The sequence below is a fragment of the Lepidochelys kempii genome, chromosome 7, assembly GCF_965140285.1.
Source record: "Lepidochelys kempii isolate rLepKem1 chromosome 7, rLepKem1.hap1, whole genome shotgun sequence".
Taxonomy (NCBI): domain Eukaryota; kingdom Metazoa; phylum Chordata; order Testudines; family Cheloniidae; genus Lepidochelys; species Lepidochelys kempii.
In genome coordinates, this window is record NC_136386.1 from 37,784,866 (window position 1) to 37,799,949 (window position 15,084).

The following is a 15,084-nucleotide window of genomic DNA, read 5'->3' on the forward strand; positions in this document are numbered from 1 at the left end:
CTACAGAGGGAAAACACAAACATTAGAATATTTTTCCCCTTTTTTCAATTTTATACATAGCGTAATCTACAATGAAATGGTGCTTTATATTGCTACATTGCTGAAACAGAAGAAGATATGGCTGGATTACACTGTGTTGACTATCCCTTGCTGGCAGATGATTCCTTGAGGACCATTACCAGCTGGCAGAGTTTAGAGCAACTCTTGCTTCTGCTGAGGTCAGGGTAGAACTGGCCAAAGAATCAAGGAGCCCCTTTGCTGTGCTGAATGGAAACAGTGTAGAAAAGAATATGTCACAGTGTGTAAAGCAACATCCACTAAAACCAGTTCAATTGGCTAACCAGGTTATCTTCTATGACTAATGACACCTGCAGTGCTACCAAAGGGGACACTTGATAACTTACCTTCATGACATTTCATATTATGGAATACTTTTAATACCAAATCACAGTGACAAGCATAAAAGTAGCAAGCTGCCCAGCATTCAGAGTTTTATTTATGTTAAATACAGCAATAATTGGAATTTCAGCTGTGCTTTGAGAAATTTCAACCTAAGTCAAAGTTAAACTAGATTTTAGATTACCAACCATACCAATGAACTTGGGTATCATCTCTCTCCCCTTCCCTCTATTTGACGTAATCAGAACTGCTTGCTTTGTGTCATATAGGCCCTATGCTGTTTATATAAGGTACTTATTTGGCTGCCCTATTAAAATAGTATCTGTCTCAGTCTTCACTGTAGTTATCTCCACAACACCTCTTTGGAGTTGGGAAGTGTTATTATTCTCATTTTACTGAGGCACAGTGAGACTATATGACATGCTTAAGATCACACAGGAAGTCTGGGACCTGAATCCTAGTCTCCCAAATCCTAAACTAGTGGGCGATCCTTCCTCTCCCCGGTAACGCTGCTAACAAAGATTTAGTTCAATCAGCAAAGGCTTGTGCTTTCAGAGCAGGGACAGAAGAGTTTATGTAGTGGCTGCGAGGCACCAAATGGCCATTGCATGCAGTCTAGTGACCAGTGTGAAGTCCTAGATGCGTGTGGATTTGTTACATATTATGCTGTTAGCAATCAATGCAGTGCAGTTAGTTTTGCTAGCAACAAGTTTAGAAGTTCTATAGGAATACAAAGGTATGCTGGATTGGGAAGAGATTACTTTAATTTTTTTCACATGGACAAATACAGTTATCCATTTTGTTTTTTCGGTACAACCTTCTCTGACAGTACACACCATACTCCATGTTCAGTACAATTTTAAAAAGCATTCAGACATGCATTCAGAATATTTTAAACAGGAATATGGCTCAACTCAGCCATGTAAAGATTAGATTTTTCTCAACCTAATTTGCTTATAATATTTGCTCCTTTAACACTGGATTTCTTGGTCCATCTTATTATAGTTCATCTTGTTCACTGCGCTCTCGGGAGGAGACCCAACGATTTACAATCAGTTCCTGAAAGAGAAACATGGACTATTATAAGAGCAAAAATTAAAAAAAAAAAGCTTCCCCCCCTCCCTCCTGTCATGCCAATCATAACTCGGTAGCAGCAATTCTTGATGCCCCAACCTACATTTAAAGATTAAACTTTGGGACCAGCTACCTCTGTGCTAGGCCTGCCCTCCAATGAATTTCTACCAACTCTGGGGTGCAACAGAATCTATGATGCTCAACATCATGGTCTTGTGCTCTCCAGAATTTGAAACATGCCAGAGAGAAAACAAAAATTAAAGTGTGCTGCTATGTTAGGGAGCTAGAGTCTTCAACTGCCTCAAAGGATTGCTCAGCTAGCAAAGATGAAGAAATAATTCGGAGCACAACTTACTTGAACTTTAATTCTTTTTAGACAGTCTGGAGATGACATTTCTTTCTCAGTCATATCACACGGTCTAATCAAGTAGCATAACATAAGTTCCTGTCGACAAATACATGAATATTCCTTATGTGAGACAAAATGTACAAGCTTCAATTGATTTTTTGAAACTGGTTTTAAATTAGAATCTCAGGTGTTTAGTTCGAACAACAGATCTCTTAGGCAAATTAAGAGGTATATACACTTGTATAAGATTTGTTAATGGGAACTAGATATACATACTGAGTATATGTATGTATATACTGAGGAGAGAACACACCCATTTGTGTATCTGCCTTGAGGCAGATATTAACACTCATGTGACACCTGGATACCCTAACCTCGCCATGGAGCCGTTGCTGCGAGCGATCTCCAATGGCGCAGATGGCTTCAACCTCCACGGTGAGAGGGTGAGCGTCCTGGCTTACGTGGATGACCTGGTCCTGACCGCGAATGACCCAGAGAACCTCCAATGTATGCTAGATGCCACCAGTTGAGCTGCTGATTGGATGGGGTTCTGCTTCAATGCAAAGAAGTGCACCTCTCTCCACATCGACAGCAGCAAAAGGGACTTGGTGTAGACGACAGGGTTCCAGATCCAGGACGAGCCCGTCATCCCCCTGGCAGAGGGGCAGGCGTACCGGCACCTTGGCACGCCGACGGGTTTCCATGTCTGGCAGACACCCGAGGACACCATCCAGGAGATCTTGCAGGATGCCGCCAAGATTGATGCCTCCCTGCTAGCACTGTGGCAGAAGATAAACGTCCTGAACGCCTTCCTGATCCCCCGCATCTCGTTCGTCTTAAGTGGATCCGCTGTGGCAAAGGTACCCCTCAACAAGGCAGACAGGATCGTCCGGCAGCTGGTGAAGAAGTGGCTGTTCTTTCCCGAGAGAGCCAGGAACAAGCTGGTCTATATCGCTCACAGGCATGGCGGTGCCAATGTCCCCCACATGGGTGACCTGTGTGACATCGCGGTGATCACCCATGCCTTCCGCCTGCTGACGTGTCCTGACGCCATGGTAAGGAACATTGCAGCAAATGCCCTCCATGACACAACAAAGAAGCGGATCAGCAGAGCCCCCTCCAACCAAGACACTGCCAGCTTCCTGAGCGGTCCCTGGATGGCGAATTCGGACGGGACGGTGGCGACATCGCTTCACTGTGGTCCCGTGCTCGCAATGCCACGCGTTGCCTGTGGGAGCGCATCGGCTGCTGCTGGGAGTGGTGCTAGGAGCACCAGGAACTGGGAGTCCTGGTGCCGCAGATCAGGTCCGACGACAACACCATCGTCACCCCGAGCGCCAGGGGCATGCTGGAGAGGACCCTGAAGGCGGCCATCCACTCACTGTACATGGAAACCCTGAAGCATAAACCGGACCAGGGTAAAGCCTTCGAACTGACCAGCAAATGGGACGCCAGCAACCACTTCCTCGCCGGGGACGGCTTCACCTGTTTCACCGACTGGCGGTTCATCCACCACGCCTGGCTCAGCTGCGTCCCGCTCAATGGAGCCATCCGCCACGGGAACCGAGACAAGCGTTGCAGGAAGTGCGGCTACTCCAACGAGACCCTGCCCCACATCCTGTGCAGCTGCAAACCCCACTCCAGAGCCTGGCAGCTGCGCCACAACGCCATCCGGAACTGCTTAGTGAAAGCCATCGCACCGCACCTGAGGGAGGTCGCCGTGAACTGCGCCATCCCCGGTACGGACAGCCAGTTGCAACCTGACGTGGTAGTCACCGACGAGGCCCAGAAAAAGATCATCCTCGTCGACATCACGGTCTCCTTCGAGAACAGGACCCCGGCCTTCTGCGAATCCCGAGCTCATAAGCTGGAAAAATATGCCCCCCTGGCCAACACCCTGAGAGCGAAGGGCTACGAGGTGCAGATGGATGCCCTGATCGTTGGAGCCCTGGGCGCTTGGGACCCCTGCAACAAGCGTGTGCTGTGGACCTGTGGGATTGGTCGACGCTACGCACGGCTCATGCGGCGCCTCATGGTCTCGGACACCATCCAATGGTCCAGGGACATCTACATCGAACACATCACTGGCCACCGACAGTACCAGGAGGTGTGAGTCGGTACGACATCGTGCATCAACTATGGGAAAGGGACTGAGAGACTTTTTCCATTGGACCATATGAACTGGAACCATAAACTCATTGAACATTAAATCCCACACCAAATGAGGGTAGATCCATTCTCATCATCGTATCCACTCATTATATTCCACACCTGAACATAGCCATTATATGGACAACATACCCGCATAGCTCAATGCCTGTACTTTGACCCGTTAAACTTTTACCCCCAATCGGGGAGATTGTAGATTATGTATTCCTTATGCCACCCGCTCCTAAACCGAATTTCGCACCCCTTGATAATCTGCACCTTATTCCCTGATAACCAGAAACTTCTATGCTTAAACTCTGTACCATTTTCTTTTTACTTCAACATTATCTTAATAAAATTATCTATATAGACAGGTCATACAGAACTGGTAACCTTTTAGAAGTTTGCATGTCCAAAATACTTTCCTATTTGGGCAGGTGAGTGGAGGTGGAAGGAAGTTTGTAAGTGCTGAGTTGGAAAGGAATGTCACTCCAGGACTTCCCCATTCTGCACCCCTTTGTTTCCCCCCCATAACTTTCAAAGAGCCTGCACAGATGTGACCCTCCTGCTCCAACCAAGGAAACCTGCATATGGATCCCTTAGAACCCATCAACATTGCTACAAATACTGGCCAGGAAAGGATGTATTCAAACACCACTACACAGTGTGCTGCCCCCCAACATAAATATGAAGCAATCATGCTCAGAACCCAAATTCTGATCCAAGTCCAGTATTGCTTTTCCACAAAAAATCTTCAAGCTAAACTATTATATTTACCAGTTAAAACTATTTCTAGATGCAGAATCAATATCTTATGCTGTTACCTTAGAAACATTCATTGTTGTTCTGTTCAAGCCAGACAAAGACATCCAATTGAGCGGTCTGCGCAGTGACCCTACAAAGTTATCATTAACCAGTTCAGCAATGACCGAGTAACTGGAAAATAAACCCAAAGAATAGTTTGCAAAGAGAAAATTATGGTCACTTAAAAATCCTGTAATTTAAAAACTTCAGCCTGAGAATATTTGGCTATTGTGACTGTCATAGCCAAACAACAAACCTGTAGGCTGCAGACAAGCCATAAGACCTGCATCAGTTTCTACTAGACAAGGAGGAAGTGGTGAATGCAGTACTTAATTTGTGCCAGGCCTTGCCAGGGCTGAGCCTGGCACCTCTAGGCTTGGAGCTTCATAGCACTGGCACCTCTGGGCTTGCCACGTCAGTTATGAAAGTAAAAAATTTGCTTGTGCCCTGGCACCTAATTGCTTGAGCCCCGTTACCTCTTTCATTACAAATTAAGCACTGATGGAGAAGGTAAATGGTGGATGCAGTGAATGATAGTTCCTCTCCCCACTGCTCCTACCTCACCCCACCATCCTGCTACTCTTCTTTCAACAGTGTTCTCTTGAGAGCGGCCATCTTTCATTCACACCCCATAACTAAATTTGATTGGCAGAGGAATGGAGATTACTTATGACTTATGGGCTTTTTTCCTAGGTTACCCCCAAAATTACCTAAATCATCCATAATACAAAAGAGACAGTATTACAAAAATCAGATTATTTCTCTGATTCCAATCAGCACATATGACATCTAGAAAGGTCCAGGGAGGCATTCTGAGGTCTTCAATTATATTCTTAAATATCTGTATATGAACTTACTCTCAAACTTTGTTTTGTGCTTCTAGTAAAATGACATGTTGATTCAAAATATTTGTTTATCATGCATGGTTAACCTTTCTGGTTAGAAAAATTTGTTTTGGATGTAGAAGGTACAAGGCAGGAAAATCATACTTTTAATTAGGAGAAATATATCCCAGTAAAAAGGGGGTGGGGGAAAGAGAGAAAATTGTATTCATTCATTTGAAACAAAAATAGAAGTTAAATCACACTAGTCAAATGCAGAGTAAATGTTTTATAGTCAGAATATAAAGTGAATGCCAAACCTTGCATGGTAAAAGGGGGGACCTTTTCGATATAGCACTGCAACAACAAAGAAATACCATATTAGCCAGAGAAACATGAATTCCCAATTTTGGATCTCAGTATCAGAGATCAGAATCCTTATAAGTAACTAACAATCATACTCATTACATAAACTATTGCAGAATCAGAGGAGCAAGGCTGAACCCTTCAACAAGCTCCAGCTGATCCTATGTAATTGCATGGCACATGTCAAAAGCCGGTGCTGTATAAAGTGGACAGGAAACAAAATTCACACCAGAAAGTAAACTGCCGAAGAACAAGCTCAAATAAACTCCTGTAGGCAACCAATATCATCAACATTTCACCTATTAGAATGGTTATTTTAGTGGACAGTGAAGAAATTGCATTCAGGCACAACTTCTATACCATAAGGATTGTGTGTTAACTCCCAGTGCGCACACAAAAACGTTCCTTGAGAGTCTTATAGTAGTTTCATCTGAATGAAAAGAAGCATTCTGCTATGTTATACAGACATGCTTTTCTTCATGGTTTGCCATCATTTTACAATTTTCTATTAGAGGATAAAATTATACTATCACTCATTTCAATCTACAAAACTAATCAAGAAATTATTACTTAACAATTCTTAAGCTATTTACTACAGAAGTATGGACACTACTGAATATGTCCATTTGGGAAGAAATCTTAACAAAACAAAAATAAGTGATTTGAACAACAACTTCACTTTATGCTCTAATCCAACTCCCACTGAATTTGGTGGAAAGATTTTCATAGAATTCAACACAAATTGGATCAAGCTGTGAGAACAGAGAAAGCACACTACTCCAAACACTCATTAACTCCACTTGGGCTTCTCTGCAGAGCGGGTGGATTGGTTCATGAGATGAATTGGTTCATGAGGTGTGCAGTTCCACAGCTAATATCAAGCCAACAGGCCAAAGTTACAGGCCCTCCATGTCACTTACAGCCTGTTTTGGTACCAATGAATCCACACAGGAGCAAACCATAGCCTCTGCCTGCATTAATGCCTTATCTGCTAGCCTATAGCCTAACCAGCGTGGAGAGTCATCTTCCTCACAGGAGCTGTGGAGATCTGCTCTGCTTGTACAGTCCCAATGTCAAGTTTAAGTGGTGCACTGGCCATTAAAGATTTAGTTGAAAGCTATTCCATTTTTGAAAGGAAACTACTCACAGAGATCGGTTCCATACTTCAGTCCTACTTTGGGGACCCATCCCTTACTTCGGAAGTAGTGATATGCCATGTACGTAGTTCTAAAATTAGGTTGCACTTCACTAAAAACTTCCCATAGCTTCAAAATAGTTAAAGGTTCCTAAAAATCATAACCAAAGGCATTAGTATTATTACACTAAGATTACAACCTACTGCTCTTACTTACAGGGAAATACCCAGGAAAGGTTTCACATAAAACAGTGTCTTTAGTAGAATATTCCATTCAAGTACCAAATATCCTAATCCCAATGCAAAAAGACTACACTTGAGATACTAGCACTATGGGAGTCCATTGTCTGCAACAGACGTCTGCTTCAATAGGGGTTTACCAATCAATACCAAACCACAAACACCACCACCAACCACCTTTGAGTTAGCAGAATTCTGCTAGGTCTCATGTTAGTAGCTCAGGACTCGAGAGCGAGAACCCTACACCGATGATATACATAAAGAAAAATAAAAGCTATTGTTTGTTATGAAAGACAGTGGTTACAATTCAAACTGAAAACTTTTTCATGAAAGGAAGGGCATTCCTCTACATACTTCTTCCCACATCCCCCTTTTCTCTTGTATTTCTCCCACCTACTCAACACACAACCTTTCTTCTACAGAAGGTATCTTTTTATCTGTACTTTGTTGCTAAATAAAAAGCATTGCACAAATATTCTTATATCTACACAAATAGAAACACAACTAAGGAGAAAATTTCCAAACCCCTGTAGTTGGTAGTTGCTGCCTTTGAGATTAGCAGCATGTGATTCTGTCATAGTAGTTGGAAGTTTGAGACAGTGATCTAGATCCAAGTCAATAGTATTTTGCATCTTTCAGAGCAAAAGTCGCAGATAACCAAATGTAACATCTTACCTCATTATAATAAATACTCAAACATCCTAGAGCATAGACCAAGAAAAATGCCTAAAAACATAAAAAGAGTAAGTTAAAATACACTGTCTGTATCACATGGAGACCTGTAGTTATAAGATTTACATGTTACAACAAACTCTAGAATTATCGCATAAAAGAAGTTTGAAAGCCACCAAAAGAGAGGCATTCCCAGAGAATCACCTTTGAAGTATGTCATTGTGACTTTAAAGATAAACCAGCATTATCGGAATTTTACTCACAGGAGAACAGCATATGCAAACACTGTATTCTAATTAAAGCAGTGTTTATAGATATTTTTGGAAGAAAGAGTAGATACAGGATTTATGTGAAAATTATAGGTCCATTCCTGCAGCCCTTACTCATGTGACTAGCCTCTCTGAGGTAAATGGAATTATTCATATGTGTAAAGTCTACAGAATTGGACCCTTCAATGTCTTTCACTATTTCCATGTAATCTACAGATCATTAAAATTATTAGTTTACCAAAAACAGTGCAAACATTTTGGATTTTAAAAATCAGATCATTCTTTAAGAAAGAGGTATTTATTGAACAGATCAGTGCTTTGTTCTGATGTTAGAAGAAAAAGAAGTTTCACAATATTTAAACATACCTCCTCCAGACTGAGTTGCAAATATTCAAAAATCCTAAATGGATTTCTTCTGCATACTAATTTTTCCCTTTTGATTAACTAAAAGAAAAGGTATAAAAATAAAGTTATAAAGAAGCAACCAAAAAAAAGGAAATGTGTGTTGCATTCAAATGACATTTTTCAAACATCTTAGATTCCACCTTAACTTTTCATTAAACATTTATTAGTGATTGATCTACTATATAGATGAACATTCAAATTGACAATACTGAACTGTGAAAAGAACACACTATATTTAGTAAAATTAAATAAATTACCCATGAAAAAAAGAAAAACTTGCTTGGCTTACATTTGATTCATCATTTGCTGCTTCATCTTCATGACACAATTTGCTTTCTTCTTCCTGTACCAATACATACTCATAAGCATATTCTTTCCCTTTGGCGAAGTCATGAAATACTTGGTTAATATAGTCTTTGGCCTTGCAGCCACAGTGCACAATAAAATCATCATGTTTTTGGCAATGTACTTCAACTATAGCTTTAGTATTCAATGTATACAGTTCCTCAGAGCCATAGTTGGCTGATGGATCATCGTAAGCTGAATCACCTTCCAAACAAGCTTTCTTGCAGTCTACACTCGTGTTATGACATTTAACATTTGATGCTGCTGAATCGCCATTATTTATGGCAGAATCTCTTGAAAGTTTCATTCCATCTTCTACATTTTCCATTTCTGCAGCCATTCTGCAGTAAGAGTCATCATTTTGTGCAACTTCTCCTTCCCCTTTCATAAAAGGCAGATCAAATGGCTTAGTATAATTTTCAAGAATTTTGTTAACGGAGCAGTCATCAAGTCCTTGTTCTTGCATTAGGCTTTTAGCCCACTCTAGATGACACTGGTACCTGGATAATGGAAAAACAAGAAGTGGAAGATTCTAAGGCAGAGTATTGTTCAACTAATACATGAAAACTAGGGCTGACAAGCGATTAAAACCATTAATCACAATTAATCCCATAATTAAAAAATTATCATGCTTAATCACTTGGTTAAACAATAATAGAATACCATTTAAATATTTGTGGATGTTTTCTACATTTTCAAATATATTGATTTCAATTACAACACAGAATACCAAGTATACAGTGTTCACTTAATATTTGTAATCAAAAATAAATATATGCACTATAAAAAAATTGTATTTTTCAGTTCAACTCATACAAGTACTGTCGTGCAATCATGAAAATTGAACTTACAAATGTAGAATTACGTACCAAAAAATAACTGCATTCAAAAATAAAACAATGTAAAACTTTAGAGCCTACAAGTCCACTCAGTCCTACTTCTTGTTCAGCCAATTGCTCAGACAAACAAGTTTGGTTACAATGTGCAGGAGATAATGCTGCCGCCTTCTTGTTTACAGTGTCACCTGAAAATGAGAACAGGCGTTCACATGGCACTATTGTAGCCGGATGTGACTGTGCACCCCATAAGGCTTTATGGAAATATGCTTATGAATGTATATATATGACATAACTGGAATATGTTTTATGCTACATATGCCATGTAACATATCTTTGTAAAAGTTATGATCTACTGAATCTATTCATCCTATTTGTATGCATGTATCATTTTTGTATTTGAAGTTATGAATATTGGCTGTGTACTTGCTTGATTTTTAAGTAGCCTTTGTAAAGCACTTGGTCAGCTTCTTGAGAAAGGAATGTGAAAATTAAGTGCCCAATCAAGAAACACTTAAACAATGGAACTTGGAAGGCTCCAATCCACATAAGAAGTCTTCCTGGAGACAGTCAAGATAGCATGTGGGCAACAGCTGCTGCCTGTAAAAACTGAGTCATGCATTGACATGTGGTTTGCCCATGTGACTCCAACACTCTATCTTGGAGCTGGACTTTGCATAGGAGAGAGGAGGGGGTCTCCACCCACAAGAGAAAGTCTATTTAAGCCCATGGGAGACCCTTCCATTTTGTCTTCAGCTGGCTCACGAGATATCCTCTCCACCCCCAAGGATACCTGAAAGAAACGGGAACAAAGGACAGTAAATACAGGGGATGTGAGTGATTGCTGGACCCAAACTAGAAGGAGACTAGTCTGTAAAAGGAAGCTTACTGGAACACCTCTGAGGGTGAGGTTTTATCTGTATTCAGTTTTCTTACTGTATTAGACATAGAACATGCAAGTCTATTTTATTTTGCTTGGTAATTCACTTTGTTCTGTCTGTTACTACTTGGAACCACTTAAATCCTACTTTCTGTATTTAATAAAAATCACTTTTTACTTATTTAACCCAGAGTATGTATTAATACCTGGGGGGGGGTGGGAGAGGGGGAAAAACAGCTGTGCATCTCTCTATCAGTGTTATAGAGGGCGAATAATTTATGAGTTTACCCTGTATAAGCTTTATACAGGGTGAAACGGATTTATTTGGGGTTTGGACCCCACTGGGAGTTGGGCATCTGAGCGTTACAGGAACACTTCTTAAGCTGCTTTCAGTTTAAGCCTACAGCTATTAGGGGACGTGGTTCAGGTCTGGGTTTGCAGCAGGCTAGCGGATCTGGCTCAAACCAGGCATGGCACTGAAGTCCCAACCTGCCAGGGCAATAAAGCAGAGGCAGAAGTAGTCTTGGCATATCAGTTGCTAGCCCCCAGGAGGTTTCTGTGATCCAACCCATCACACCGGAGTCGCAAGATATTTACGTGCCAGATGTGCTAAAGACTAATATATCCCTTCATGCGTCAATCACCATTCCACAGGACACACATCCATGCTGATGGGTTCTGTTCGATAACTATCCAAAGCAGAGCGGACTAACGTTCATTTTCCATCATCTGAGTCAGATGCCACCAGCAGAAGGTTGATTTTCTTTTTTGGTGGTTTGGGTTCTGTAGTTTCCACATTGGAGTGTTGCTCTTTTAAGACTTCTGAAGGGATGCTCCACACCTCGTCCCTCTCAGATTTTGGACAGCACTTCAGATTCTTAAACCTTGGGTCGAGTGCTGTAGCTATTTTTAGAAATCTCAGATTGGTACCTTCTTTGTGTTTTGTCAAATCTGCAGTGAACGTGTTCTTAAAACAAAGATGTCCTGGGTCATCATCCAAGACTGCTAGAACATGAAATATATGGCAGAATGCAGGTAGAACAGAACAGGAGACATACAATTCTCTCCCAAGGAGTTCAGTCACAAATTTAATTAACACATTTAACGAGCATCATCAGCATGGAAGCATGTCCTCTGGAATGGTGGCCGAAGCATGAAGGGGCATATGAATGTTTAGCATATCTGGCACGAAAATACCTTGCAACGCTAGATACAAAAGTGCCACGCGAACGCCTGTTCTCACTTTCAGGTGACATTGTAAATAAGGAGGTGGCAGCAGTATCACCCATAAATGTAAACAAACTTGTTTGTCTTAACGATTGGCTGAACAAGAAGTAGGACTGAATAGACTTTAGGCTCTAAAGTTTTACATTGTTACATAACTGCACTCAAAAAAACAAAACAAAACAAAAGAATCTACATTTCTAAGTTACACTTTCACGATAAAGAGATTGCACTTCAGTACTTGTATGAGGTGAATTGAAAAATACTCTCGTTTATCATTTTACAGTGCAAATATTTGTAATAAAAATAATAATATAAAGTGAGCACTGTACACTTGGTATTCTGTGTTGTAATAGAAATAAATATATTTGGAAATGTAGAAAAAAAATATCCACAAATATTTAATACATTTCAATTGGTATTCTATTGTTTAACAGTGTGATTAATCGCAATTAATTTTTTTTTAGTTAATCGCATGAGTTAACTGCGATCAACAGCTCTAATTAAAATCAACAATACAATATAGAAATGAATGTTAATGCTTCCATAATTCATTTTTTAATTTAAAATATGTTTTATATATCAACTGAGGGATGTTTTTTAAACTGATCCAACACACTAGTTAAAACAGAGAGTAACCAATTTATAAGACTCTTTGGTATTCTATAGTGCTGCGATACTGTAGAAAAAAACAAACAACTCAAGATCGCCATAACATTAAGTTTTCTACATATTTAAAAAATAATTACAGATTTACCTGTAGCTACATGCTGGGATCCCAAAGAGAATGTTATAGTGAGGATTGAGTGAATAACAGATTGAACTTCTTAACAAGCAGCTGAATAACACAAACTTATCTAAACATGAAGCCTACAAAAAAAATTAGACTAACTAAGATTTAAAAGGTGAATTAGTTCAAATTCTGGATTTATTTAAAGGAAAAGACTAAACAGTATTTCAAGCTCAGTGGGTTCAAATCCACTAAAAGTTAATGAAACAGGCTGACTCTGGCACAAGATTTACGGACAAATCCTCAGCTGGTGTAAACCAGTGGAGGTCCACTTACTTTAATGGAGCCAAGCTGATTTACATCAGCTGAGGATCCGGAACAAAGGAAGTCTGAAGAGCAGGCACTTCCTAATGGCTGCTATATGAAAGCTAACTATGCTATAAAGCTTAAAGGCCCAATTCTGCAGTACTCACTCAACCAAATATTAAAGGAAGTATTGCCTGTGAAAGGACTTCAGGATCAGGCTTTATGATTATCAACTACTGCCGTGAAGACTTTATATAAACAGTTTTCATATGTTATACCAGAAGCTAAAAGTAGAAATTAAGGATACTGATTTAAACAGCCAGCAATAGAACACTGAAGACCAATGTCAAAATATGTCCAGAACTAGTTCTCAGCTACAAACAGAGGCTCCAGACCTTTGCAGAATTTCAGTTTCAAATCAATAACATCAGTATCTGAGGGTGCTGTGCTTTGGATATATTTAGACACAACTAATTCAGAAATGCCCTTGGAAAGGTCATTCCAAAGTAAATTAAGGGATACTATTGTAAATAGTTTATAGTTGAAGAAGAGCGGTCTTGTAAATGTGATTTGAACAGGCCATCAACAATAATATGATAAAGATCTGAAATGGTCTTTCCAAATTAAAAAAAAAAAAACACAACAACTTTGTTTTACTCCTTTTTGCAGCTCTAAGGAGATGGGAACACAAGGAAGATCATCAAGGTATTTAACTCATTTAGGAAATGTTTTTCACTCTATACATTTATATCTCCTAGGACTGTGGCATACCTCAGATTTCAAACTGTAAAATCACAGGCATTTGGTAATTCTAAGGTACTTTAAGAAGGTCTACTAAATAGCAAGTCTTAAAGTGCAAGTGGCAAAAAAAACTGGACATGTTCTCTTTGCTCCTTTATGATGTATAAAGAAGATCTGAAAGCCTCCCTGTTCCACTCCCATGCCCCCAAAATAAAAAATTTCTGCTTTCTTTCTTACATTAGATACTCAGGTTTTGTCTATCATGGAAGACACTACCACAAATGGAAAACTGGTAGGATTATGACATCTGTCATAAATATAAAGGGAAGGGTAAACCCCTTTGAAATCCCTCCTGGCCAGGGGAAAGCTCCTCTCACCTGTAAAGGGTTAAGAAGCTAAAGGTAACCTCACTGGCACCTGACCAAAATGACCAATGAGGAGACAAGATACTTTCAAAAGCTGGGAGGAGGGAGAGAAACAAAGGGTCTGTGGGTCTGTCTATATTCTGTCTTGGCCGGGGATAGACCAGGAATGGAGTCTTAGAACTTTTAGTAAGTAATCTAGCTAGGTACGTGTTAGATTATGATTTCTTTAAATGGCTGAGAAAAGAACTGTGCTGAATAGAATAACTATTTCTGTCTGTGTATCTTTTTTGTAACTTAAGGTTTTGCCTAGAGGGGTTCTCTATGTTTTGAATCTAATTACCCTGTAAGGTATCTACCATCCTGATTTTACAGGGGGGATTTCTTTATTTCTATTTACCTCTATTTTTATTAAAAGTCTTCTTGTAAGAAAACTGAATGCTTTTTCATTGTTCTCAGATCCAAGGGTTTGGGTCTGTGGTCACCTATGCAAATTGGTGAGGCTTTTTACCAAACCTTGTCCAGGAAGTGGGGTGCAAGGTTTTGGGAAGTATTTTGGGGGGAAAGACGCGTCCAAACAGCTCTTCCCCAGTAACCAGTATTAGTTTGGTGGTGGTAGCGGCCAATCCAAGGACAAAGGGTGGAATATTTTGTACCTTGGGGAAGTTTTGACCTAAGCTGCTAAAGATAAGCTTAGGAGGTTTTTCATGCAGGTCCCCACATCTGTACCCTAGAGTTCAGAGTGGGGGAGGAACCTTGACATGGTGGCATAGTGGTGGGATTAACCTGAAATAATTTTGAGATCCAGTTGAGATTTTTTGAACTAGAAATACAGATTTTAAAAAGGAAATTTTTTTTCCTTTGGAGCTGCTGGAAAAACCAGCTTGTTTTCTCTCTGCTTTGGAGCCAGAGGTGAGACAAAAGGGGATTATCTTTGTGAATTGCAGGTTTTCTTTGCCTGGAGGCAGGGTACTTAAC

General features: G+C 40.3%; 1 protein-coding gene across 13 annotated transcripts in view; it reads right to left on the bottom strand.

The window, feature by feature from the left end:
- The window catches only part of TSEN2 (tRNA splicing endonuclease subunit 2), a 49,721-nt gene that overhangs the window by 11,978 nt on the left and 22,659 nt on the right, over positions 1 to 15,084 (bottom strand). For 8 of the 13 annotated variants that reach the window (XM_073352257.1, XM_073352249.2, XM_073352259.2 and 5 more), the window contains 8 exons: positions 8,972 to 9,527; positions 8,644 to 8,721; positions 8,012 to 8,062; positions 7,109 to 7,247; positions 5,916 to 5,952; positions 4,795 to 4,906; positions 1,829 to 1,918; positions 18 to 1,458 (listed from right to left, as the gene is read on the bottom strand). In XM_073352257.1, the coding sequence (XP_073208358.1) occupies positions 1,399 to 1,458; positions 1,829 to 1,918; positions 4,795 to 4,906; positions 5,916 to 5,952; positions 7,109 to 7,247; positions 8,012 to 8,062; positions 8,644 to 8,721; positions 8,972 to 9,527 (1,123 nt within the window). In that variant the 3' untranslated portion in view covers positions 18 to 1,398. Of the gene's footprint in view, positions 1 to 16; positions 1,459 to 1,828; positions 1,919 to 4,794; positions 4,907 to 5,915; positions 5,953 to 7,108; positions 7,248 to 8,011; positions 8,063 to 8,643; positions 8,722 to 8,971; positions 9,528 to 15,084 lie in introns of those variants that run through there. The other 5 variants (XR_012159867.2, XM_078853686.1, XM_073352251.2 and 2 more) reach the window with 2 other exon arrangements.